Source organism: Protopterus annectens, chromosome 8.part0 (assembly GCF_019279795.1).
Source record: "Protopterus annectens isolate FY-2018-M chromosome 8.part0, PAN1.0, whole genome shotgun sequence".
Classification (NCBI taxonomy): domain Eukaryota; kingdom Metazoa; phylum Chordata; order Ceratodontiformes; family Protopteridae; genus Protopterus; species Protopterus annectens.
The window spans coordinates 1941930098-1941956326 of record NC_056741.1 but is presented as its reverse complement, the minus strand read 5'-3'; the positions used below and the strand labels follow the sequence as shown (position 1 = coordinate 1941956326).

Sequence of the window (26229 nt, the reverse complement as noted above, 5' to 3'; positions counted from 1 at the left end):
TAGTGCCTGAAGAAGGACTTGTATTCTCTCTGAAAGCAAGTGTTAGCAGTTTGTGTTAAATAAAATTTTAAGTTTTATAAGGTCTATAATTTATTTGGTGTTCCTGCAGTTTTGTGCCATAGCACATTAATATGCCTCCTGAAATAGGCTCACAAAATTAAGGAATATGCTTAGCTAACAGTGCTTCATAAAATATGTTCCTCATACCAACACGTATCTAAAATACCCCTCCACACAAAATGACTGCAAAACAAAAAACACTAATAAGGTGTGTACAACATATACATAAATTAAGTCGCCCTGCGAAATAGCTGCATAAAAAGGAAAACTAACGCCACATCGTAAATTCAATAATAAATGCTAGGTTTTGCACTGAGCATATATTACTGTATACCCAGACTTATAAGGCATGTGGTCATTGAATTCATGCCTTACAACATCTTAGAATATGTAGCAATATCTATTCCATGCATACTCCAACATGTGGTTTGCTTATGTATCAAGCAGCTGCTGAAAAAGAATCTCAATGGGTTTACTGAAACAAAAGCATTGCAGAAGGCAGACATGGGAACTGGGATTGGAGAAACAGAGCATTTGGCTTCATTCCAACGTGCTACAACTTCAGCTCACATTAAGTTATAGCAATGTAAGATTTTAAAGACATTTATGAGCTAATCTGTCAGCATCACAAAACTAGCTTGGAATCACAGCACTAAGAAAGACAGCATTACTGTTAAAGTCTTGTCCTTTAACATACAGCAATAATGAAAAACAAATCAGTTGTAGCACAGCACCCTCAGAGAAAATACTAGTTTGCCCAAAAAGTAAACTTTGAAAGATGGAACAACAGAAACAATATCTATCATTCTGCCAATCACCCAAGCAAGCTCTATAAGTACAATACCATTTTTTAATACCCCAAACAATTTTCTAGTGGGCCTAATAACTTATCATTTGTTCTAATGTTGGATTTGTTGGTTCCTTTCTGGATTTCATTTCTATTACACACTGTTTTTTGAGGCTAAGATTTTTGTGAGGTGAAGGTAAGCAAAATCCGCTGTATTCGATAATATATAATACAGACTCATGAAAAATACTGCAATGCTGCATCAGGCCTTGTGGAATTACACCTCCTCCGGACAAATTCTGAGTACAACTGTTCTTTTTTTTTTTTACACTGCTAGCTGTACAATGAATATTAGTTCTGCTGAAATACATGAGAAAAAACGCAATTGGTTTACAGCCACTTCCAGGTCATGCTGGGGACTTTGTTTTAGTTGCAACAGCTGGCAGCGCAAATGGAACAGAGCTTCTAATAAGAAGCGGGAGAAGAAAGGGATGTGTTACTTGATAGGGGACTGAAGTGCAAAGGAACAGAGATGTCACACGAGTGAATCAATGGCTGACATTTCTAGGACAATCTGTCAGTGAGTATAAAGGCTTTCATAAAGGTTGTATTATAGTGCAAGCTGGTGAAAAAAGAGCAGGACATCTGTTTATATAACTCAATGGCATGGATTTAGACTGCTTTTCTTCATCACCTACTTTCAGGGTTTAACAAATTATTCTTTATTGTCAAGCATGGTAAAAAAAATCTTAAAGCAAGAACCATGTGGAGGAGAACAAAAAATAATATTTGGGAAAGATGTATAAAATTCAAACTTAACACAGTAATTTATTAAACTTAGAACATTTTTTCAGTGATATAATTAACTACAGAACCCTACAATATTACTTTTTCTGTACATTCTCTACTGTAATACTTCATGTCATTTATCATAAGTAAAGTTGCCTCTTACTTTCAGTAATGTTAGTTTTATACCATTTTCCAGTGTTTTGTGCAGGGACAGGATTATCTTGCAATAACAAGAAAAAAAAAAAAACAAGGTCCAGTGTGCTTTCAGAAATTTCTGCATCAAATGCCGTATCGCAAAAGCAGCTGTGCAGATGGTGGAGTCTTGTATATGGAGAAGGTTTTCAGGGTCTCATACGTCTCTGCTACCTTGCTCTGTTCCATTTGCACTGCTAGCATGTACATCAATACACAACTGCCTTTTAGTAGGATGTTACTGGCTGTGTATCTGACCATCAAAGAGCTGGAGGCTACACTGATATGAAGATTACAGTGTCAGTCCACAGTAGTCTATTGTGCGAAAAGGAAAACGTCAATACAAAGACACTGTCCCTTCATGCAACAAAACACACAGCAGTGAGGTAATGCTCTGTGCGTCATTAGATTACATTCCTAATTCGTTTGAAATATGATACTTGTACTTTGTATCTGATTACGCCTCTTGGCCTGGGTTGTGACTGAAAGCAGTTCATGGACCAGTCCACCTACCTAGTTAAATTAAAAAAAAATAAAAAAAGTAAAAGAAAAACTACATTTTAATAACCGTCATTACGAAGGGTCCTGTTCAGTAAGGGTTCCCTTGATATGGCATGAAATGCAGCAAGTCCAAATTTCATATGTACCAGCAATGGCCTATAAAGGAAGCAGCGTTTTTAAATCACCACTGCCAAGGCTCTGCAAATTCTAACAACAGCTGATTTTCAGATCTAAAGAAGTCTTAGAAAAGACAAAAGTGCATGCCTTTTTCGTGTTGCTGTTTTCATTGCCGGATCAAAATAAAGGCTTATAGTTTTGGAACCAGAAATTACTCCATTACAAATTTCATTTACATCATGAAGGTTACAGCATGCTATTTTATTCTAAAACTGTGGTTCTGCTGTCAAATTTATTTACAAAAGGTCAATACTGGGGTTTAGAAACTGAAATCTGTTACTAGTATGCTATAACCTATGGTAAGCTGTAGTCATGGGAATCACACATCAGAGTGTAAATGCAGAATGTGCAAGGGCTTTGTTTTGTCATGTGATAAGGCTGGTATTTAAAAAATTAAAACGATTAACCAAGGAACAGAACAGAAAAATATGAGAAAACATACAAAATTTTAAAATACATGCCATATTAAGAACTGCTGTAAGAAATCTTGCCATGTTTCTTTGTCAACTTCATTTGCTGACATTGCAGTTTTAAATATTCCCACAACAGGTGTCACCATTAGCATTCAAGAATGCCAAATGTACAAACTTGTCATCACTTCAGATCTGTGGAATAAATAGCCATCACTCCAGGAATCCTTCTATCACTCATCACTTCAAATGTAGTTACTCCACACAACCATTCTTGTACAGTCCCACCCTCAATGTAATTACTCCATGTTGCTGCCTGCAAATAGCCCCACATTGCCCTCCATTACCATCAATGCACAGTCTCTTACTATCACCAATGAAGTCATCCCATACTAACATCCATGCAAAGTCCTGCACTACCTCCAGTGTAGTGAGGTAATGGTCTCACACCACCATCAATGCAGCCACCTCACCCAGCTTTCAGTACATTGTTTCAGACCACCACCAACCAATGCATTTATCCCATGCAGCTGCCTTTGCATGGTCTGACACTACAACCAGTGTAGTCACTCCATGCAACTTCCCTGGCATGGTCTCACAGTACCACCAATGGAGTCACCCCACACTACCACTACTGCATTTTCCCATGCTACCATACATACACAGTCCCCAACACTACCTGTGCATGTTCCCATAGTACTTCCATGTATTTACAGTCCCACGTTGCCAACTACAAGTAGGGAGCAAGGCTGCCACCCTGAATGAATTATGTGAGTCTGAGCTTCTGATCTGGTACATAAAGTTTCATTTCAACTAATCTACACTCAAACATCAATAGCGTCCTGTCCAACCAAACCCACATTCCCCTTGCCAGCCTGCCATTCTTAAAACAGTTTCATTACTCCAGCTCAGGTAAGCTACATCTAGTGTTCCTCATTTTATTAACCTTGCTGCACATTGCTTCCATCAGAAAGCAACGATTATTCCATGAAAACACAGAATAATTTAGGTATGTGCCCCATCTTAGCTGTAAGCAATGACCTCAGTATTCCTATGTCATCACTATCCTGCTCAAGGTTTGGAGGCAACTGTCACTGGTTTTCTTTTTCCCAGTGACCTTTTACTCTATTATTAGTTTAGGTTTCAATGAATAAATAAGAAAATGGTCTGAATAAGAATAGAAAAGCAGTGCAAACTTTGAAAAATTTGTCAGATAAACTGTTTCTATTTTAGATGAATATCTGCCCTATTTGTTAAACCAGTATAAGAAAAGCACCTTTTATTGGTATCCAGTGAAGCAGACTTAATGTTTAAGCTACTGCCTTACTGGACCACATTTGTTTTCCTCTTGGCAGTAAAACCAGCATTTGTTTTTATTTACTTTTTGGGGAGGGTGTTTATACCATTTTACAGTAATATTTCAAATCTCTTATCTCAACAAGAGCACAGCATCTGGAAAAGGTAAACAAGACACTACGGTGTAGTTTTGCATTGAAAGCAATCATCTGTGAGAAGCAATATACCAAACAGCTGACTAGAACTGACATAATGACTTAGATGAAGGCCTGATCTGCTTTTAAAACCTGATAATCTAAGAAACTACAAAAGCATCAGCAAAAAACCCACATTTTTCAATATGCTGTTAGAAGGTGATGTCCCATCTGTCCTGATGATTAAGTGACCCATAATAAGAACTTGCAAGCCCACCAGCTGTTTGCAGTCTGTGAAATGCCTGGTCCTACAGCATAGCAGGTTTCCCCTAGGTGATTGGTATGGCATTTCCAGATACTTCAATGAGGCATGGCATTATTGCAAAGAAACTATTCAACCTAAAATGGTCACAGCCTACAGTACACTAAATCCCTAAGGCAGCAACAAAATGCAAGTGTTTCACATGATCATACCTTCTCATTTTGTTTTCACAAACCATGAGCATCTAACACACAGCTTTAACCTAATATCAAATACTGTACCACAGGAATACAAAAACTTAAGGTGATTAAAACCGGTGCATTTCAACAGACATAGACAGCAGAGATGCTTATTATGAAAGAGATTTAAATTAATACAGTCCTGTGCATTGCTGGTATTCAAATAATAAGCAGCGAATAATTAATCTCGTAGAACCAAAAGCTTCCTCCCACCATTCACTGTCTTTGTTGTTAAAGGAAAGCATTAAAAACTCTCATCACTTTATAATCAAAATTCCAGTGGTCTCTGTTTTAATATTCATTTAAACTACAGTAGAAATTACACATGTTGCTTACCTTATTGGCTGGCTTTGGTCCCTCCCAACTTCTCTTGTCCATTGAAGGGGGCACCTGGTAGATGTCTTGAAGCTGTGCCATGGAGGGTGGTACCTGGTAAATGTCCTGAGTAGGGCCAGGTCCCACAGATGGAGGAACTTGATAAATGTCCTGAGGTGAACTCTTACTGCTAGGTGGGACTTGGTAGATATCCTGTCCCTGAGAATGTGACGGAGGAACTTGATAAATGTCTTGAGGCTGATTCTGGAACTGATGAGCTCCTTGCCTTTGACGGTGCTGTTTTGGTGGGGGAGGTGCAATGCCAGGTGGTGACTGGTAGAAACCCTGCTGTCCTTTCCCAGTTGCAGGCATTAAGTAGACATCATCAGATAGAGTAGGATACGCTGGGTGCATTGCAGTGTACTGCGATGATGGAGACGGCATGTTATACAGCCCTTGCTGGTGACCAGGCAGCGGAGACTGAGGTGCCTGTAGCTGTCCCTGCGTAACACTTGGCTGCTTCTTATCATACATTCCTACCAAGATTTTAAGTCTGTTTCCAGGAACGATTCCCTGTCGTCCATGCAGTGAACAAAGCCACCATCCTTCTAGCCCTTGTGTGTTCCGTTCCAAAACAGTCATGATATCCCCCTTGCGAAAGGACAGCTCATCCGGTGATTCAGCCACATTGTCATATAAAGCTTTGGCTAGAACATTCTAAAAGAAAGCAAAGAAAATGCATGGGATAAGTAACGGGTCAAAATTTGTGAGACTGTGTAACATTTGCAATATGAAACATTATTTAAATAATCCAGAAATGACTACTTTATAAATGTTTACACATCCAAGAATATATATTTTTAAATTGTAAAGGTGCTGATGAGAACTGCATATCAAGCTGTATGCAAATCTCACTTTGCTTCTTCCATTTTTGTCTACATTAACATATTAAATAAGGTTTAGATAAGGATCGCATCTTAGCATTTGTAACAATAAAAAACACAGTTGTGGCAGTTTTACATTACCTGCAGTACTTACTAAGAGTTTTGCAAACTGGATCAGCCCTTAATGTCTTACTGGGACAATGTGAGATCACAAAGGATTATATTTAGCCCAGACAGTGTGACAGGGTATCATACCGCTCAACCTCTTAGCGCAAAAAATCTGGACAAACTCTGACATAATGGGGGGGGGGGGGCAAAGGCCCAAAAATAGGGACAGTCTTTAAATATTGCCCTTAAAAACTTAGAAAGTTGCTAAATAACCGGATTTGTCTTAGCAAGCATTTTTCTGAAGGATATGAAGTCTGAAACTCAAATGTTTGCCATTATTTAGTGACTTCACTTCTTGGATCATCCCAGTGATTTGCCAGAAAATCACAAATTTTATGAGGAATAGACTAAAAATCTTCTTCTTCTTTTTCTTTTGGCTGTTCCTGTTAGGGGTCGCCACAGCGGATCATCTGTTTCCATTTCTTCCTGTCCTCTGTATCTTGCTCTGTCACACCAACCACCTGCATGTCCTCTCTCACCCCATCCATAAACCTTATCTTAGGCCTTCCTCTTTTCCTCTTACCTGGCCATCCTTAGTATCTTTTTCCCAATATACCCAGCATCCCTCCTCAGCACATGTCCAAACCAACACAATCTCACCTCTCTGGCTTTGTTAGACCAAAAATATGATACAAAAATCTGGACATTCTGTGAAAATCTAGACAGTTGAGAGGTATGCAGGGCATACAGACTTTTCATACGAGCTTATGTTAACTACTTAGCACTTTAGTTTCCCTTATTTGTCCTCCGAGTCCAAATAATATTTCAAAGGGTTTCTGGGACTTGTAGTTCAATCACTACCAACTGGATAGCCAACAGAATTAGTCCAATACAATCATTCATGACTATGACAAATAGCAAATAAAGCTTGTTAACAATGCAAACTGGAATCACCGATTGTTATATAGCTCTTTATGTGTATTGTTACCCTTTAATTTATTTGAGCTTGCTCAATTTTAAATTATGTACCTGCTTTTGTGAAAGGGTATACCATGGTCTTCTGACCAATCTTCATCTCCTGGCATTAGCAAGGCATGCTTTACTAAAACATCAAAACAGTGGTATGTCTTTCAAATTAATTTAAAGCTTGCTTCAGCATCTGCCTTCTTGCAGACTGACTGCAGTTATCCAAATGCATGCAAGACAATGAATTGACAAAGAAATTGTGTGTGTGTGTGTGTGTGTGTGTGTGTGTGTGTGTGTGTGTGTGTGTGTGTGTGTGTGTGTGTCTCTAAACAGGGGAATACTGCACATTCCAAAGGACAAATGTCAAAAGACACAAAGTAACCTTGCCAAATTCTTGCTATCTTGCTTCTCTGAGATTCTTGTAGCTTTTTCTTTACAAACTACAGTGGCTTAAGTTATAAGGTTTAGTAGCAAAGTTATGGAGTTGTGAACATTTCTCAAAGGAGAAATGGTAACCTCCAGAGCTCTGCTGCTTTAGCAAATATGTGACTTCCTTCTTTAAAGATGCAGTCTGCCAAGTTGGACTTGTTTTTTTTTCCTCTTAGAAGTCTACCATCATCCTATCCTAACATCTTAAAAATCCATTATTACCCTGTGCTGCCTGGAATTTGCACTGCATATCACTCATCCTACATGCAGGTAATGGATGAGTCCGGTGTCGGTAGGGTATCTTGTACATAAGTCTTCAGCTTCTTAGTATGCATCTCCCTGCTCCCCTTCTGGACGATAGGTGCAGAGCAATGTCCATTACACTGAGCTTATGTTATAGTACCCTGTCTCAGACCCACAGTGTCCAACTAGTGCATCAGTCATGAATGTGCTTACGTCCTTCCCCACCTCCTGTGCATGGAACTCAATTCCCAGTGTTTTCCTCAATATTGTGCTACTGAGAAAGAAGAAAAACTTCTGGCTTGAGACAATACTTTCTCCAAAAGTCACCGAAGTCCATCCACTATAAGGCTTGATTAATCTACATCCTATCAGGATCAATACTAACGATACAAGGCAGAGGCACCAAAACAGCTATGTACATTGGCCATGTGATTCAAGGGAAAAAAATGATGGACACTGAAAATGCCAAGTAGATATGCAGAAAAGCATAACATTTGGGATGAGCAGTGAACTCGATTTCCATATCAGAGCAGTGCTAAAATAAACAGCAAACAACAACATGTTAAGAGAAAGAGGCATAGCCCAGCACAAAATCATTTTTTACCAAGTCTCATAATACCTCATTTACTGATATTAAAAGACGAGGTCATTCCTGCTGTACCATGTGTGGATTTTTTTTGTAGCTCATCTTGAAGAACTTCAGCATTTTTAATGAAGAAATTGTGTTATTCTGTTTGCAGTCCTCAGCATATTTGTTCATGTAGAGCCAGTTGCTCAGTTTTAATTCTGAGAAGAATAGTACAGAAATGAATTAACTCCCAGGTACAGAGCTCAGTAGGACACCACTGGTAACTCACACTAGGACACACAGATAACCTGACTTGTGCCCTCTTGCTTAGCCAGTGTTTTTTACCAACTGAATTACATATGGATTACCCCTGAATGCTTTTAATTTGTCACTTCCCCCTATGTTCAACAGAGCTGAATGTTTTACTAAGGCCATAGCTATGCAAAACTATTGCACTCTGATGCACAGCTAAAGCCATACATACACAAAACAGGGAGTGTACTCAGTGGATGGCTGCAGCTATGGCATATGCCTGCCCATTGATACAGAGCTAAGAACTACAGGGGAATGACAACAGTGGCAAAGTGTATCACTACTAGTCACCCTGACACATATTTGTACTTCTTAGCTTTTAATATTGTTCACCTGACTTACAGGAATGCATTACAGAAGCCAACGGGACAACTAAAGAGGAGAGGTGCTCCCACTGCCAGTGCAGACATACAGAATGGTATTTTGATGTTTTAATCAGCCCTGAAGTCAGGAAAAGTTTTCCCTCTACAGCAACATGCTGAAATGTATGAAGCCTGACAAGATAATGCCTAACATATGAGTGACATGTGCACTGTACAAAGGAGTAAGGGGGAGTATGCCATACATCATGGCTATTCTGATATTATGTAGTGTACTGTATCCCAATGAATAGTCCCTCACCCTGGATTCTCATCTATAGTAACACCATGGGGATGGGGGGAGGTCATTCACTTTCCAAACAGTTGGGAATGTCCTTTCTAAAACTGGGGAACCTCTGAGATACCAGGACCAAATCCACTCATATATGAAGAAAATATTCAAACTGCTTACAGACCGTGAGTCAGAGAACCATGGACACTTGAGCTGTGCTGCAGAAACTGCAATCACTGAGGCACTGTATCACTTATAATCTTTGGGACATTATTACAGTCAACCAAATGCAATGGATAGCAAGCTGGTGGCAAGTAAATAAGTGGGAAGTGTAAACAGACATACAGCCAAACATGGTGATACTGTGACCCATTTAGCATTAGATTACTTGCTTATTTTACATGAATCTGTCCAACATTAAAATGTAGCTGGAAATCTCAATTAGGAAGGGTCTAAGATGCTGATTTACACAATTACACAATTACAGAGAAAATACTGTTTTGTGAATATCAAGCTTCCAAAACTGCATTTATAAATTAAATTGTGATTCCCATACTTTCCATGCATTGGGTTTCATTTTCTGAACCTTTACTTAATATCACATCTCCAAAGTTGCTGTACTTTAGGCTAAAAACAGTTACCCTACAGGGATTTGGTTTACCCAGAGAGTACTTTAGGCAGCTGTGCATTACTGTATGACTGACCTCCCTGCAAAATGGTTCTTTTAATACCACCACGTCTTTATAACCAGCACTCTGTGACAAGTCATGGGTGGTGCTGTAGCAGCTTTCTAATCAGCAGCACAAAAATACTAAAGGACAGTTCGCCTTTCATAGTGCATTGGGCCACCCATAAATGTGCTCTGTTTTTTTTTCTGCTGCTACTTGTGTAGCATGAGTAAATCAGGAGAATGCCACTCTAATACATCCAGTCCGAAAGGATAGAGACACATGTTTTGTACCAAGGAGGATCAGGATACCAACTAAACCAGAATCTGACCAATATTATGCCACTTCTCTTGGGAATGTCTCTTCTGAACTCCTACAACCTTGTCTACTGGTGGGAGACATGCTAATCTTCTCTGCATAGTTCCACTATTGTTGTAGCAAATCTCACAATTCAGCAGTATGATGCACTAAATGATGGACTTGAACTATTTTATCAGTACAGACACTGACGCTGGAAGATCAGGTCAGATTTAAGTCTATGTCTTGAGTATATGAATGCTATGTACAAATGGCACAACAATCACTTGGAGCAAATGTGCAAGAGTAACTTCATTAAATTTGCTGTAGTTTTTCTTGATTAGAAAGTTGAACAGAATATAGCCGTGTCTTTGTGCTTAAAGTGATGCATGCTGGTTTTACAGTACTCATTATTAATAAAAGTCATTTTGAGATCCCACCTCAAGACAAGACGGTCATTGTCTCCACTGCTTAATTATGCACCTCATGGGCCTGGAGCTGAAATGTATGAGGAACCAAGTAATTTGGAATGACAGCAGCACAGGGTTTCAGGCTGAGCTAGGCACGGCACCAGCAGGACCTGCATCAGACATGTAAGTCTGGAAATGCACATCTATCAGCTTCCTTCTTAAGCCTGACTTTCTGTCACAAGTAGTTTAGCAAAATATATTAGCCGATTCTTCCAATCATTCAACATGTCTTCTCTCCTACTGGCAGCACTTACATATTACCTTCACCTTATGCTGAAGCTAGGTTTTCTGTATTTATGTATGTATGTCCAATGCAATTCCTAACCCCCAATGTGTTTGCCTTACCTCCTCTGCTGAGAGTTTGTTCTACACATCCACTTCTAAATGTTTTGTAAAACTGTTCTCTCTTTCTGTCCCTGAATTATGATTCAAACAAGGCAAGAAACACATTTCCACAGTTACAACAGTCTGAGGACTGAGGTCCCACTTGAGACATTATGCTCAGAAGGCTTTTAAAACTTCTATAGCCTTTTCTATGGCTCCTTAGTGAAATATTAGCAGTTGTAACTCTGAGTGCTGACAGACAGAAAAAAATAAAGACAGAAACTGCAGGAGAAGAGTGAATCTCAAGCACAGTACTTCTCCTTTCAACTTGTTTTTCCCAGGGGGAAGCCCCCCCCTGCACCTGCCAACGTGAGTGGCAAGCTCCCTACCACCAGACTTGCATATATCAACTCTGAGACTGCCATACCTTGGAGAAAAGGGAATATTCCAAGAAATGGCCATCTCAGACTTGGTATATACAAATCTGTTTTTTTGGCCATTTGGTCTCAGTATTTCAGGACTTGCTCATTTGGGTCCCATCTTTTCAATGGTTACCATATTTCATCATTACAGTACAACTAACCTTACAGAAAGTTTACAGCGAACACATTATTGACTACATGATTCTGATTCCCGTGAACGCTGATTTTGTATTCTACAACTCTCACCAAGTTAGCTGAACAAAAGAGAACTTTCTGGGTCACATCTGAAAACAGGCAAGTTGTGTAAATTGAGTTTTAGTCAGACAAGTCTAAAAAAAAAAGATAATCCTGTAGCTATTTCCCTCAAGAAGCACACAGTTCCTAAATTTGTTTCTATTCTGTATTTTATATGCCCACATTGGAGGTCAGCCTATAGACATTGTCCAGTGTCACAGTAACCTGAGTAAAATATATGGTACTGTTTCATCCTTCGTCTGTATGAGTTACACAGAAATACATTTTGTGTTTACAGCAGTTGTTCCAGCTGAGGGTAATGTGGCAATCACACAGTATATTTGGAAGCAAATTAGAAAGCTGCCTACAAAAAGAACTTGATAATAGAAACTGGACATGCCACAAATACTAGTTTAATACTGTATGACTTGTAACTGCACTACACTGACTTATGTGCAACTGAGAAACAAAGCAAGCATGAATCTCTGCACACTTTTTCTCTGTACAGTTGCAGTGTGACTCAGCATATGAATGAATCCAGTCACCACAGTAACCCAATGAGCAGTCACACCATAACCATTATGACTCAACTCTTATGAAGACTCGCTAATGCAGTGACCTTGAGAGCACTTCAAAAATAATGCAGGTGGTCTTTGATTTGGAATGTTGCCAACATTTGGCTATTTGACATAGTCTACCTTGTGGAATCTTCTAGAGCTACCACTGGAACCTACCATCCTGCTTTCTACTGATGTAGTGGAGTACAAGATCACAAATTACACTGATGATTGCAAATCTGCAGTAATGTTTCCATCCAATAAAAATATAGAGGATTTAAGAAACTACATTAAAGTTACAGACAGTTGGACAACATTTTAGATAATATATTTTAGTATAACTAAATACAAGTTTATGATATTTGGCAAGCCTAAACCTGACAGGTAGCACAGTGGCACATTGGGTAGCACTGTCGCCTCACAGCAAGATCTTGATTCTTGGCTGTGGTGCCTTCTATTTGGAGTCTACACGTCCTCCCATGTAGTCGTGTGGGTTTTACCTGAAAGTTACAATTTTCTCCCACATTCTAAAGACACGCTGTAAGGGGAATGAATGCTTTAAACTGGCGATATGTGTGAATGTACATGAGTGTGTTAAATATGGAAGAACAACTGTGGCAGGCCTAGCCACCCAACGGTACATTGGCTCTAGGTCATGGTCACTGTCAATGTGACACTACAAGTCCCTGTGTAAAAATAGGGAAAGAGGGGCTATGGGAGGATGTAAGCATAAACCTGACACACCATTATTATTAAATAACATAGCCACAGATATACTATACTTATAGGTAAAGTTATTTTTTTAAGGGTCATGCTTTAGGTGTTAAGAAAAGAGCACACAGCAATGAGATAAAGTGGTCTGTTATGTAAAACTATGACTACCTGTGAGATGGTTATACTGATTATACTGACTGAGGTATATAAAGTAATGATTTGTCTGATTCTTAAATATAATTCAACCTTTTGTGTATATACATAACATAGGGGAAACTTTGAAATTGTACAATGAAATATTACAAAACAATCTGGCTATTAGAGCTTTGGAATATTATGACAGACTGAAGCATTCAGACCTTTATCTTTGCAGTATGAACTGATCTGGGGCCTAAGCTATGTCTTGCTCATAAAGCTTTTTAGTGAAGAAGTATACAAGATCATGTTGGGCTTACAAATATACAGCAATCAAATCACTCAGAAACATAGAAATGCTTTGTTTTGTAAAACCTTGAACTCAACAACTTTGGGAAGTCATCCATCCTTGGTAACTTATCATATTGACAACACACCCCCTTAGAGATGACCCAGTAGTCAGGGACTTGGGGACACACATAGATAGTAATCTAGCCTTTGATCATCACGTGTCTACATTGGTGAGGAAATGATTCTATGTTGCTCAACTTATAAACAAAGGTATGGCATCTAAGTCCAAGGAAGTCATTGTTCCACTGTATTCGGCATTCATCAGACCTATCATTGAGTACAATGACCCTTTGGTATGTACCAAACCAGGCATACCCAACAGTTGGAATGTCCACAGAGGTTCCTCACTAAAAGAATACAAGGCATAAGTAATATGTCCTACGCAGACCGCCTCAAAGCCCTCTCTGTACTTCATCTCTTACAGGCTTCTGAGGGAGGAAATCTATGTCTGGCATACAGGGTACTGTCAGATCCCTCTCTGATGGACCTCCTGCATATCCACAAAACAAACAGCACCAGAATTACCCATTCTTAAGACTTAGGTATGTATCCCAGAGACTACCCCGTCTATGGAACAGGCTCCCCGATCCATGTGAAGCAGAGTTCCTTCCTAACCCAATTCAAGTGCAACTTAGACAATTGGATGGGATGGGAAACTGGAAATTCATCCCTCGTTTGGTACCTATGTCTCTAGTGGACAGAGGTAACCTGTAAATGGTTCATCTCCCAGGCCTATGCTTACACTTATCAAGGGTAGCAGAACTTGTCAGAGATTTGGGATGCATGGCTAGGCTTAAAAAGGCCCTTGTGATTGTTAGTCCAGTAAACACCTATGAACCTATGATACATAGTCTCAAAATCATGGAATAATTTACCTTTACATATGAGAATAAAAAAAATCTAAGCAATTAAAAATGCAATTGATGACTGGGTAGGACAGAGAAAATGTTCTCAAAATATAAAAGAGTCAATATTCTTTGATGGCCTCATGACCGGAATGCGGGTACCCATAAACTATGAAAAAATATATATTTTCCTCACCAGCCTTAATACTTGCTTACTTACCTGGTTACTTTTAGGAAGCCAGTAAACATATATATACATATATATCACATGTGCGCACAGGCAAATATATATATGTGTGTGTGTGTGTGTGTGTGTGTGTGTGTGTGTGTGTGTGTGTATGTATATATATATATATATATATATATATATATATATATATATATATATATATACTGCCCACTGCCCATGTGTTCCTCTGTATGTACAAACAAATGTGAACTCTGCATACACAGCGGTATAAAGCCCATGGCAAAAGGAAAGGAAAGACAATTCTAAAGAGGAATGGATTGTCACTCAAGAAAAATGTCTGGGTTAGTTAATACTTCTAGACCTTAATTCAAGCAAAAACTTAAAACCTTTGATCCATCTTAAAAAAAAATAATGTTTTGAGCTGTTTAACTTTTATTAGTGTGTATGCATAATATTACCCACAGGTAACCTAGCATTTTTGTAATGTGTTCTTTTAAGGCAAAATATGAGTTCAGACTACATTGGGGGCACTTTTAAGGATCAACAAAATCAAAGGTACTTTTTAGGAATAATGAAGTCACAAGTTGACAGTAACATAAATAAACATTGTGTCCAACAGTAATATGGTTTCCAGGAAGTTTCAGAATTTTTATAAAAAAATAACAGTGTAACATTGTGGTACTTTCTTCAAGGAAAAACAGCCACAAGGAAACCACTGTGCAGTCCAGGGTCTTACTAGGCCTAATAAGCTAATGAATGTTATACCACAGCTTTTTTTTTTTTTTTTTTTTACCCATTTGTTGACCAGGTAAGCCCACTAGAAACAATTGTTCTTTCTCAGGGGGATGACATAAGTACACTGCTTTTTAAGTGACTTGCTCAGAATCACATAGTAGGCAAATGAATGTAGAAAGAATCAAACCCTGTATCCTGGGCACAGGAAGCAGCTCATTTATAGTTCAGAACTTTAGTCCTCTGAACTAGATGCCAGACCACTGAATTGTTCTACATGAAAAAGTGTTTTTTTTTTTGTTTTGTTTAAAGACTTTCTCTTATGAAAACTAAGAGATGCAGAGAAACTACCCAAAAAAATAAGGCATAATGTACATAAGATATGAAATGCAGAATAAAAAATGGTTCTTAGAATGTGCTTATGAATACAATAGAGCGAGTGGGAGTAGAATTAACTAAATAGATGTAGAGCTAAGTAAAAGAAGAAACATGTCTTAGCTAGACTTTCCGCTACTCTAATGAAATGTATGATACTGTGAATGCAGAAACTACAAATCTGGGTCTTGCTCAAATTGTACCTGGTAATACTTACAGCACTTTTTCTGTGTATGTCTACTGCTTTAGAGAAAGAGAGTATGCCTTTTTGTGTCACTACTTGAAATATAACACCTTTTATTTGAAGCTTGAAGAAATAAGCACTAAACAGTGCAACACACATGATCAAAACTTTTGACAAATGCCTGACATTTTGCCAAACACACTGGCAGATATGTCTTGGTTCATGAATTATGAAGTCATCACATTCCAAGAAAAAGGACCTATTGCCTGAAATTGCTATGGACATTTCACAATTCTCCAGGAGCTGACCGTTACACATTAATGTCTTCCTCTAAGGTATTTTATAATCACAGCAAACAGAACATTTTAAATTTGACAAGCAAAGAAGCACTATGAAAGCAAGCAGTTTCCAAATATGGCCACGCGTCTGGCTTAGCTCAACATAGGAAATACATCCTGTTGTAGCTGTCTGCTTGCAAGATCCACCTACACTCATGACTGAAAGGCAAACGAACAGCTGACCTGCAGATCACGGCATGCTATACTCCTACGTAAATTTTGTCTCTACTCTGGAGTTCAGCTGAACCAATCAACACATGACAGGAAGTGCCTGGAAAATGAGTCACAAAAGGCCATTTCTTTTAAAGTAGTTAAGCCTCTCAGATTAAGGGTTTTGTAACTTGTACTCCCTCTACTTCTCAAGATCTAAAACTCAAATTACATGAAAAAGTTAAAATTAATTACTGAATTCTCATAGTTTCTTAACATAAAACAAGTGTGCTGTCTTTTAAACTGTCTACATCTCATTAAGCACTGATTGCGCTGGTTCATTTTCAGACCCATCTCAGGAGTGTACAATCACAAGAAAAAAATTAATAAAAAAAATTTGAAATTTTACATAGACAGGCTAAATATAGGAAATATGTGTATATTTTCACATTAAAACAGTTACATAAACTGTAGATGTGCTAATCTGCATTTTATAGTTTAGGAAAAGAAAAACAATAACATCCTTGTTAAAAAAAAGAACAATATGTAGTGATGAGTAGAATATATACATACATATTTATATATATTTATATCTATATCTACATCATCTCTCTCTCTCTCTATATATATATATAAATATATATATATATATATATATATATATATATATATATATATATATATATATATATATATACATACATATGCACATACATACATGTATACACACACACACATATATATGCACGCACACACACACACACACACACACACATATACAGATATATATATATATATATATATGTATGTATATATATATATATAGTTTACTATTAAAATGTTGACGTTCAAAACAAATTCCATTTTGAACATCGAACCATAATGCCGAATTCCTGCATAGTAATTAGGTCTAAATGTCGAATATGACGAATGGAAAAAAAAAAAAATATATATATATATATATATATATATATATATATATATATATATCTTTATAAGACAAGAACATCCAGTTCTGTAGATCGCATTCTGGTCAATTCTCACAAATGTCAATCTGTTTAAATATAGTTAAATACAACATAACTCCCATGTGCATCTCCCACACCCTGGGTACTATTGTGTTGATTAGATAGAAAGGTTTCTAGTGTATGCTGAATATTTACTCACAGGTGAATCATAGTGCATTAGTCCTGTTTGTACAGCACTAATCAAGGGCCCAACCAGACAAACTACAAAGCCACGGGTACTATCCCAACCTCCATATTGAATGCATACATCCTCCAAAAGCTGCCTGCATTTAAACAGTTCTGATAACTGTGAGGGTAGACATAAGCATGTCATGGCAGCAAGAACTAAGACTGCATTCCAGCTAATTGCTAATATTTGAGGGGTTTCCATGAGCAAAGGGTCTTATGTACTGTACATCCATATCTTGGTATGCTTTATGCATTTACTACCATTTGCTATGTAAGGAAGTATATAATGCTATTAACAATACACAGGCACAGAAGGACCTTGAACTCCTAAAGAAATATGCCATAACAGCTTGACAAGCACTGGTTAACACAGCCTCTGCAATTTACAAAAGCTGTCACTGCCAATTTGTTTGTTAACTGCTACAAAGCATCCATGAAAGGGATTGATGTTTGCCACTTAGATCCGGCAGACTGCTATGTGTGCCCCTTCTTTGATGTCCTGAACTCTAAGACTGACATTTTGCTGTCCCATCCAGTGATAAATGATGGTAAAAACTTGTGAGCATTGCAAACCAACCTTTCAATTTCAAACAATAATGACAATCTCAGCATTTTGGCCAGTGAAACTAATCTCTTGTTGAATTAGAAGACTCCTCTATCGTTCCTTCTTCTTCTTCTTCTTCTTCTTTTGGGTGTGCTCCCTGCACATCCATAGCTAGTTTCCAGCTTAACATCCAAAATACACATGATGGGGCCAGGTGCATGTATATGTCATAACCAATGGGCAGCTGTGCCTCCAACGTGCAGTATCAGGGAGTGTGTGTATGCATACTGTGTACTCAGTGGACAGCTGAAGATCCAACATGCATACATATAGACTGTGTACATAGAAGTTGGGCATTTAGCTGGCAGCTGAATATTCAGTGTGCAGGTGCAGAGACTGAGTGCATGTATGTTTCATATTAATCAAGAATCTGAACACCGAACATACTGTTTCAAAAGTAACAAATGTCACTGCTCTCATCACAGATAGAAGGCAGTTGAGTACAAGTCAGAACTAACACACATGCTTAGTAGTTATGATTTCCACTTCAAAGCTTTGTAGCCCAGGGTTCAAGTCTGAATGTTGGTCATTGCTTATTTTGAGTCTTGAGTGTTTTGTTAGGTACTTTCATTTCTCTCCACCTCCCAAAAACATGTTGGCTCATTGGATACTGTAAATTTTTATACATAGATTGCATTTACTCTTACCCTTGTGACTCGACTATTGGTTGAAAAGGGTCACTCACTGATGAACAAGTTCCGTTAACAAAGGAATAAATTAAATTAAATTATTTGCAGATTACATACATTAATAAATACACCACCTTTTGTCAGTGCTCTCCAAACTGACAGCGATACAACGCTTGAGGAAGTTAGCTGCTAAGAATGTGAACAAAATTACTGACAATTGGTTTTCTTTGTCTCTATAGCTTTTCACTGGAGTTTAAGAAGATGAAAACACTGCTCCTCAAATTAACCTGGAAACTTACAACAATTTAAGAACTGCATGATGTTCATATGAATTGCAAATTTTCCCCTTGTGGTTAGCTAAAGTTATTTGCATTTTGTATCATCTCCACATTCACTGAGTGGAATTTCACAGGTATGAGAGGGAACTTCAGCTTTTGTGGGCACTGATGCTTTTCAGATAACATGAAGCTTCAAGGGGGCGGGGGGGGGGGGGGTTGGCACAAAAGCAAATTTAGAACCCAAGACCATACTCTTTCATTTTCTGTTCTATTACTACATGAGTTTTAAATTATCAACAACAAAAGTAAGCAGTGTCTTGTGCAATTCAGCACCATTTATAGTACTGCAAAAAGAAGCAGCAAATGTCATCAGCAGGTGTATCTATTTCTGTTTAAAGTGCAAATCAGTTGTACTCAAAGAAAGTGTATTTACCCAAGTTAAAGCCTCCTCTGGCTGAATAATGCCTGCTATTTATAATGCAGCATCGCATGGCGTAGATTATACAGCCCATTTATATAGGACCTTTAAGCCCAAGTCAAGAGATTTTACTCGCATCCTCATGCCTACTGCTTCCAGAGGAAAACATCCTGACCACAATGTCCACTTACTATTCCCCCAGAAAAGAAAGATAGAAGGAAAGTATCTTTAAAACAATCTACATTAATTATCCTGTTAGATCAGGAACTATGGTGACTATTTATTTATCAGTTACATAATCCTCTGCTACTGTCTAAATTTCAGTCATAAGGTTGTGTATTGCATGTGTTCCAGAGGACTTCCTCTTCTAGAAATCATTTTTTTAGGTAATAAAAGTATGCAAACCAACAAGTGCAGCTTATGGTCAGCATAGTTTCTCCTGTCTTGACACTCTAGTAAGAAAAGGGAAACATCTGGATTTACCTTCTGACACCATAAATACTACAACTCCCCACTTGATCATTTCTGAAAAGATCCAGTTTTTCATGCTGTCAAAATATATGATTCCAGTCTCCCTTAGCACTCAGGGGTACTATCTGTAAACAGTATGAAACCTGTTTTTAGTATAAAAAGTTGTTGTTGTAGTTGTTGTGTCTTTCGGCTTTTCCCGGTTAGGGATCGTCACAGCGGAACTCCGGTCCGCTAATGATTGGCAGTTGATTTTTACGTGTTGAGTTGCCAGCCCTAACGCACAACCTTCAACGAAGGTACACCCATTTACGCATGTCTCCACGCAGAAGACGCTCTAGCTGAGAGTCGAACCGGTCAGCGTCTTACTGTGAGGCGACAATGCTACCGCAGCACCACCACTGCGGATTGTTTTTAGTATAAAAAGTATTTATGAAAATACTTCCATATGAATATTCAGAATTCCCTAGATGTTTGCAGCATACCTGGGAATAAAGCAAAACTATTTTCCAAGTATCACGATCAATCTGGATATGTAGTGGGGCATAATTAGGTCCTCTATCTACTGGGGTGGTTATTTTTGAATATTGTCTGGAGTTTTGTAACCCCCATTTGTTCTGTTGGTCAGTAAAAGCTTTTTTTAATTTTCTGGCTTTGGTGGTTAATTGTACACTTCCACACCTTGGTGCACCCTTTTGTTTTTGCTCAGATTTGTTTTTGTGTACCTGCACTTTTCTGGATTAATTTTGCAACCCCCAATTTAGTTATCAAATGGAAATAATAGGGAATGTATCCCTTCCTTTGGGCATAACTTTCCTTACAGTAATCCTATGGTTTATACCTAACTAGTTATATAAAATTATACAAGTATGTAGCCTCTGGTGTGCACTTCAACTAAACTCTCATCAGTATTAAAACATGCTGGGCAAGTAATACAGCCTATCAGGACCAAATACATAAGTCACACCTCTTAAACGTGTAGCAAAGTTATAGTTCCTATTATATCAAAACATATTAAGTTAAAACCTGTTCAGTTTTGCTTCATCCAGTGTACACTATGTAAATGAAATGTAACACTGGCTTTTCTAAACAAGTCTTTCCATCAGGAGCTTCAGCTACACATGATAAAATAGACTTGTCTAAGCTATGCAGCTCTATAATGCAAAGCTAAATCTAGAAGATCTAGTTCCCCAGCTTCCATTATCATCATCTTATCCCAAGAGACTTGCTTTTGTATTATCCCAAATAAAAGATGTCAGCTTATTTTTAAATTTATAAAGAGTTGCATTTGAAAGGGAGCCTACAGTGTAGCCTGAAATTGTATAGAGTCAAAGGCAGACCAGCATCTGGACTGTTTGCCTCTTTTGTGCCAAATTGTGCAAGTGATCCCTTCTTATAACCAAAACTAAAGACATATATTTATTTTTCAAAGATGGGGACAGAGCAATGCCAGGTATGTGAGGCTGCTACCATGCCACAGATAAGGAGATTTATACTGCTTTCATCTTAGAGCAGCTAAACTAATACCCAGAGAACCTAGCAAAACAATAAAGAGTATGAAATTATGAAATAGCATTGTTAAGTCTCAGTCTGCACTTGTTAGGTACAACAGGATATCACTGGCAAAGAGAAATTGTTTGAACTGTTCCCTGACCACAGATATCCTATTGTTTTCAGAACTTTGCTAAGATAAAAGCAAAAGATAAAAGCCAAAAGTGGGGATTGTGGATAACCTTGCTTCATGCCATGTCTCATGCCATGCCTAAATTTAAAGGAATATGAGAAAAAAGTCTTAACCCTAGGTTCTGCATAAGACTAAATGCTGAACACTCTGATACTGTGTCAGCCATATGTGCAGATAAAAAACTGTTTAAGTTCGAGTAATGTGGATATATGTTAGAGATTTATCTACGATATAGTCAGCACAGCAATCTTTATAAGCTACTGCTTCACCTATTTATTTTGGAATTCTTGTTGTTCACTTGAACACAGAGCTCTAGTTGCTAACACTTTGTTTTAGCTTTATCACATGATCACTGTGTAGCTGGCCAGCAGTAATGTCCATTGTGGCTAAATATCACATTATTTTTCATTGGTTTTGACCGCAACAGTTTCTTGATGAGTGAAAGGCTGTATACCATAAACATGTTCAACAACATTTAAAAAAAAAAATCTTCTACCCACGTTCTTCTTTTGGCTTTTCCCGGTTAGGGGTCACCACAGCGAAACACCTAAAACTTAGAAAACACTACCTTTAATGTACAACAATTTCTTGGCTTCACAGACATATTACTACATCTGATGAGGGTATGTCCTAGCAAGAAAAAGCTGCCACATAAACATCACAAACATTCCAAAACATGCAATGCACAGCAGTCCCTGCTGTTTATGACATCTATAAACACTGGCCAGATTATTGTATATTACACAGTCTTCAGCATTTTTGCTTACAGACCTGTAACTCTCCCAAAGACTAAAGTGCCAAACAATTGGATAGAAATTCAGCCTATGTACTTAGTACAGCTGCTACACAGAAGGAACCCACTGAATTTAATTGACTATCATTTGCTCCACATTATTTATTGCTATTGTCTACTAATCTTTTGCTGTTTGGAAGACAAGAGTTTTAAACGTTGGCAGTTTGATGCACAAAGGAAGATCACTTGCTTGACCACTATATTCTGCAGACATGTGTGGTACAGACAGCAAATGTAGACAACTGCATGACTGTAGTTTTCATTGTAGTTTTCAAAAAAGATAACAAACAATGAACATTGCACACATTATGAATGTTGCAATTACTGTTAGCCCATTGCTGAACTGGCTTGTCACAGTTAAGAAAAGAAGGGCATTGAAAACAAAAGAGATATTTAGCCTATTGCCAAGTCCACCTTGGATGTGTATAGTTTTGTTTTCATCATAGTCAGCATAGCTCCCACAGGGACAAGGTCAGTTGTAGAAAGCAGACTCCCTGCAGAAACAAGCTACTGGGAGTGCAAAAACGTGTGTCAAGGAGTAGGTGGCTGTAAGCAACTGATGCATGACAGTGGCAAGAGGGCAAATGAAGGAGACCCTTGGCTCCATGATTCAGAGTGATAATGCCCATAGATCAGTAAGTGACATGAGTGTTGGAGGTTCTGAAGACAAGAGGGTGCCAGTGGGAGGCTGACATTAGCCTGCTCATCCTTACAGGAGGGAAGCAGACAAGCTTGCAGCAGTGCTGGTACGTACCAAAGACAGAGGTGCATGGAATGTTATTTAAAGGCTAAGGATATGTGCCAGGACTCTGTCAAGTGGCATCTGCCTGGTAGTATTCACAGAGTATGTAGAGAAACACACATCCTCACAGAAGAAGGCACAGCAGGTCCTCATATGTGACACACATCAGCTAATAGGGGAGAAGTTAGGGACAGAGCAGAGAAGATCCTTCATGACTGTTCTGAAGATTTTATTCATTTATGGTTTTGTTGAGTAGGTTAGTCATGATAGACCTATGGATCCTTAACAAGAAAAAAACAGAGGTGATATTCATACTGATTATGGACAATCTGGCCAGAGTACTGGCAACATTTCCCTACTCTTTTTGATAAAAGCCACAGGATCTTTTACATTCACCTGAGTTACAAGCAAGTGGGAAGAAGAGGGAAAGCCTGGCTGCAGGGTTACAGCAGAACTTGGCCACCCCCCCCCTTAGAATATCAGGGTGTATACAGGAACGCGAATGATGCCCACCTTAGGGGATACAGCCTGTGATGTCACTCTGTCTGTGAAGAGGAAGTTCTTACCATCAGGGTTAAAATGGGAATCAGATGTGGACCTCCTACCTTGAATAACAAATGATGAGAAATAGTAATGGGTTCTTGGAGAACTGGGTGGATATCAGTGGGATAAAAGAAAAACAAACAAACAAACAAAAAAACCCATAAGATACAGACTTCCTGAATGTCCTGTGCTAAGGATTTGAATTCCTCTCGTTATTCATGTCCACGAATTACATGTCCAGCCACTGCTACAAAGACACAAGGGACACTATTAGCACTCCCTAACACTTTCCCTAAACTTTGCTGGGTAGTCCTTCTAAAATTGACGTAATCTGTAACAAAAAGACTAAGTAATCATCAGAATTTTCGTTTTGGAGCCAAGTAACCAGCGTTATTTTTATATAACAAATAAATAAACTGCGGAGAGCTAAAGATTATTTATTTTTTTATTTATTTATAAAGATAATGAAAATGAGCTCAATTCAACAAAAAGTAGATGCTAAAAAGAACAGCGTCTACTTCTCCTTGACAAACGCAACACAATTAGCTTGTGCTGCTAGCAAACCTTGGCTGGAGCCGTCATTCTGTGCATTACAAATAGAGTAACTACAGGTAAAGTCAGCGGCACTGGGTCTTCCCTATGACTTTGGGGAAGAGCTTATTATTTGAAAGCGTTTTAAAAACCTTATCATAAAGAAAAAAATTTTTGGAAAAGTGAAAATGTGCCCATATAGACTGAACCCCACCATGGGAAATTTTAATACCCCTATTACTAATACTTAGGTATCCCATTGCTATCTTTTCCAACTGTCTAGTACAAGCTTGAAAAATATGAAAAAACTCCTGACAACTCTATTTCTCAAAGCACTACCATCCTTCTTTCAGAGATGCAGCTGTAACTAAGCTCTTACTCTGCAAGATGCAGTCTTTACACTGTCAGTTAAAAATGCTGTTTTGTGAATTTATTTAATTTATATGACAATAAAAAGAAACTGATCAGCCTAAAAAAGAGCTGTCTATTACAAAAAGAAATGTTTTAATTCCATTCTGGTAGTATCTGACAATTGAAACAGCATGCATATCCATAATGTATCACCTTCATTATGCAAATTTTCTCCAAATCAATTAATATAAGATGCAGCCAATGAGAAATTTGCATTCAGACCCATTTTCCCATAAGCAGGGCAGAGTGATGATACAAATTTCATTTCAAAGCCGTACAACCTACATTACATTCCGCAGTCAGAGGTTTTTCTAATTTAAATACTTAATACAGTGCTTTACCCCAACAAGATATTAGCTTCCCTGGTGTCTGGGACAAAATTGCTTGCTTTATTTAGACTACCACACTCAGAAAAACTCTTAAGAAAGACCGCAATTACCAAGTTGGTTTCTATGGTTAGCGGAGCAGATAAAATAAATATGGTCTCCAGCACAGAACATTACATATTTGAAACATAAACTGCTGGCAATTAATATTACACTTGGCAGGGTATTTTAAATATACAGTAACAATTGTTCCCAACATTTACTGTTAGTCTCCAAGGTGGTCACCTTGGTCATATTTGCTTGGATTCTTGTTGCTTGATACACAAGAAGTACACAGAATACAAGCTTGGTGAAATAATATCACAGAAACAACTTCCACTGAACCCTGGAGCACATGTTTTGTACCCAAATACCCCCACACTTAAATATAACTACCCCAGAGTCACACAACAGTGGAGAAAAATGAAAACTCCACTATCTGAAAATTCTTTCAACAATTTTATTTCAGTGAGTCAGCATTTGGGGAACCTGCTGTCAATCATGTGACATGTTTGCATGTGCTTACAGGTGTAAGGGGAATTCATATAGTTTATGAGGCCAAATCACATTTAGTGAAAAATACAAATAAGACAGTCAAGACATTAAAACATGGTACTGAGACTGAAAGTCTCAAGTCAGCTTCAGTCCCCCCATTGTCTCGCTAATTTCTTTGCCTCCCTCCTTTGCTACTGCATTCCACATAACTAATGGTTTGTGAGGTATTTGGATTTGTGATTTCAATTTAAATTGATGTATTAAGCCAGTGTATTTTGATTGGTTGATGCAATATATTTAAATGGATCGTGACCACTTTGTTTTTTATGGTCTGATGAAGCTCCATGTGAAAGCGCTCATCACTTTAAATAAATAATTTTTATTTTTTATATGGTTGGACTTTTGTGCTACTTGCTTGGTTCGTGGACTGCCTTTGGATATTTTATTACTTTTGATTATTTAATGATACCTTGTACTTCTAGGTTGTCCTCACTAGTCCAGGCCATACCCGAAAACAATCCTTGCCTACTATATTTAACTGACAAGCAAAACTCATTAATTTACTAGTGCATGCTGAATCTGTAGCTTGAAAGACATAACTGTTATTTGATATGGAAAGAATTGCAGGAGAAACAAAGGCAATAAACACACTGAGATAATGTTTCCCGAGGGAGTAGATTACCGATCATACATCCAACAGATTGTTTTACAAAAGTAAACTCTTTACAGGAAAGGAAAGGATATGCTCAGATTACAAAATGAAGCCAGCAAATCTTACAGAACACCTTTCCTTGGGTAAATCACAGTTATGTTGCTTTGCCTG

General features: G+C 38.1%; 1 protein-coding gene across 4 annotated transcripts in view; it reads right to left on the bottom strand.

Annotated features, from left to right (window-relative positions):
* BCAR1 (BCAR1 scaffold protein, Cas family member) overlaps positions 1–26229 on the bottom strand; it is a 2082713-nt gene that overhangs the window by 284856 nt on the left and 1771628 nt on the right. For all 4 annotated transcript variants that reach the window (XM_044081461.1, XM_044081458.1, XM_044081457.1 and 1 more), the window contains one exon: positions 5184–5879. In XM_044081461.1, the coding sequence (XP_043937396.1) occupies positions 5184–5879 (696 nt within the window). The remainder of the gene's footprint in view (positions 1–5183; positions 5880–26229) is intronic.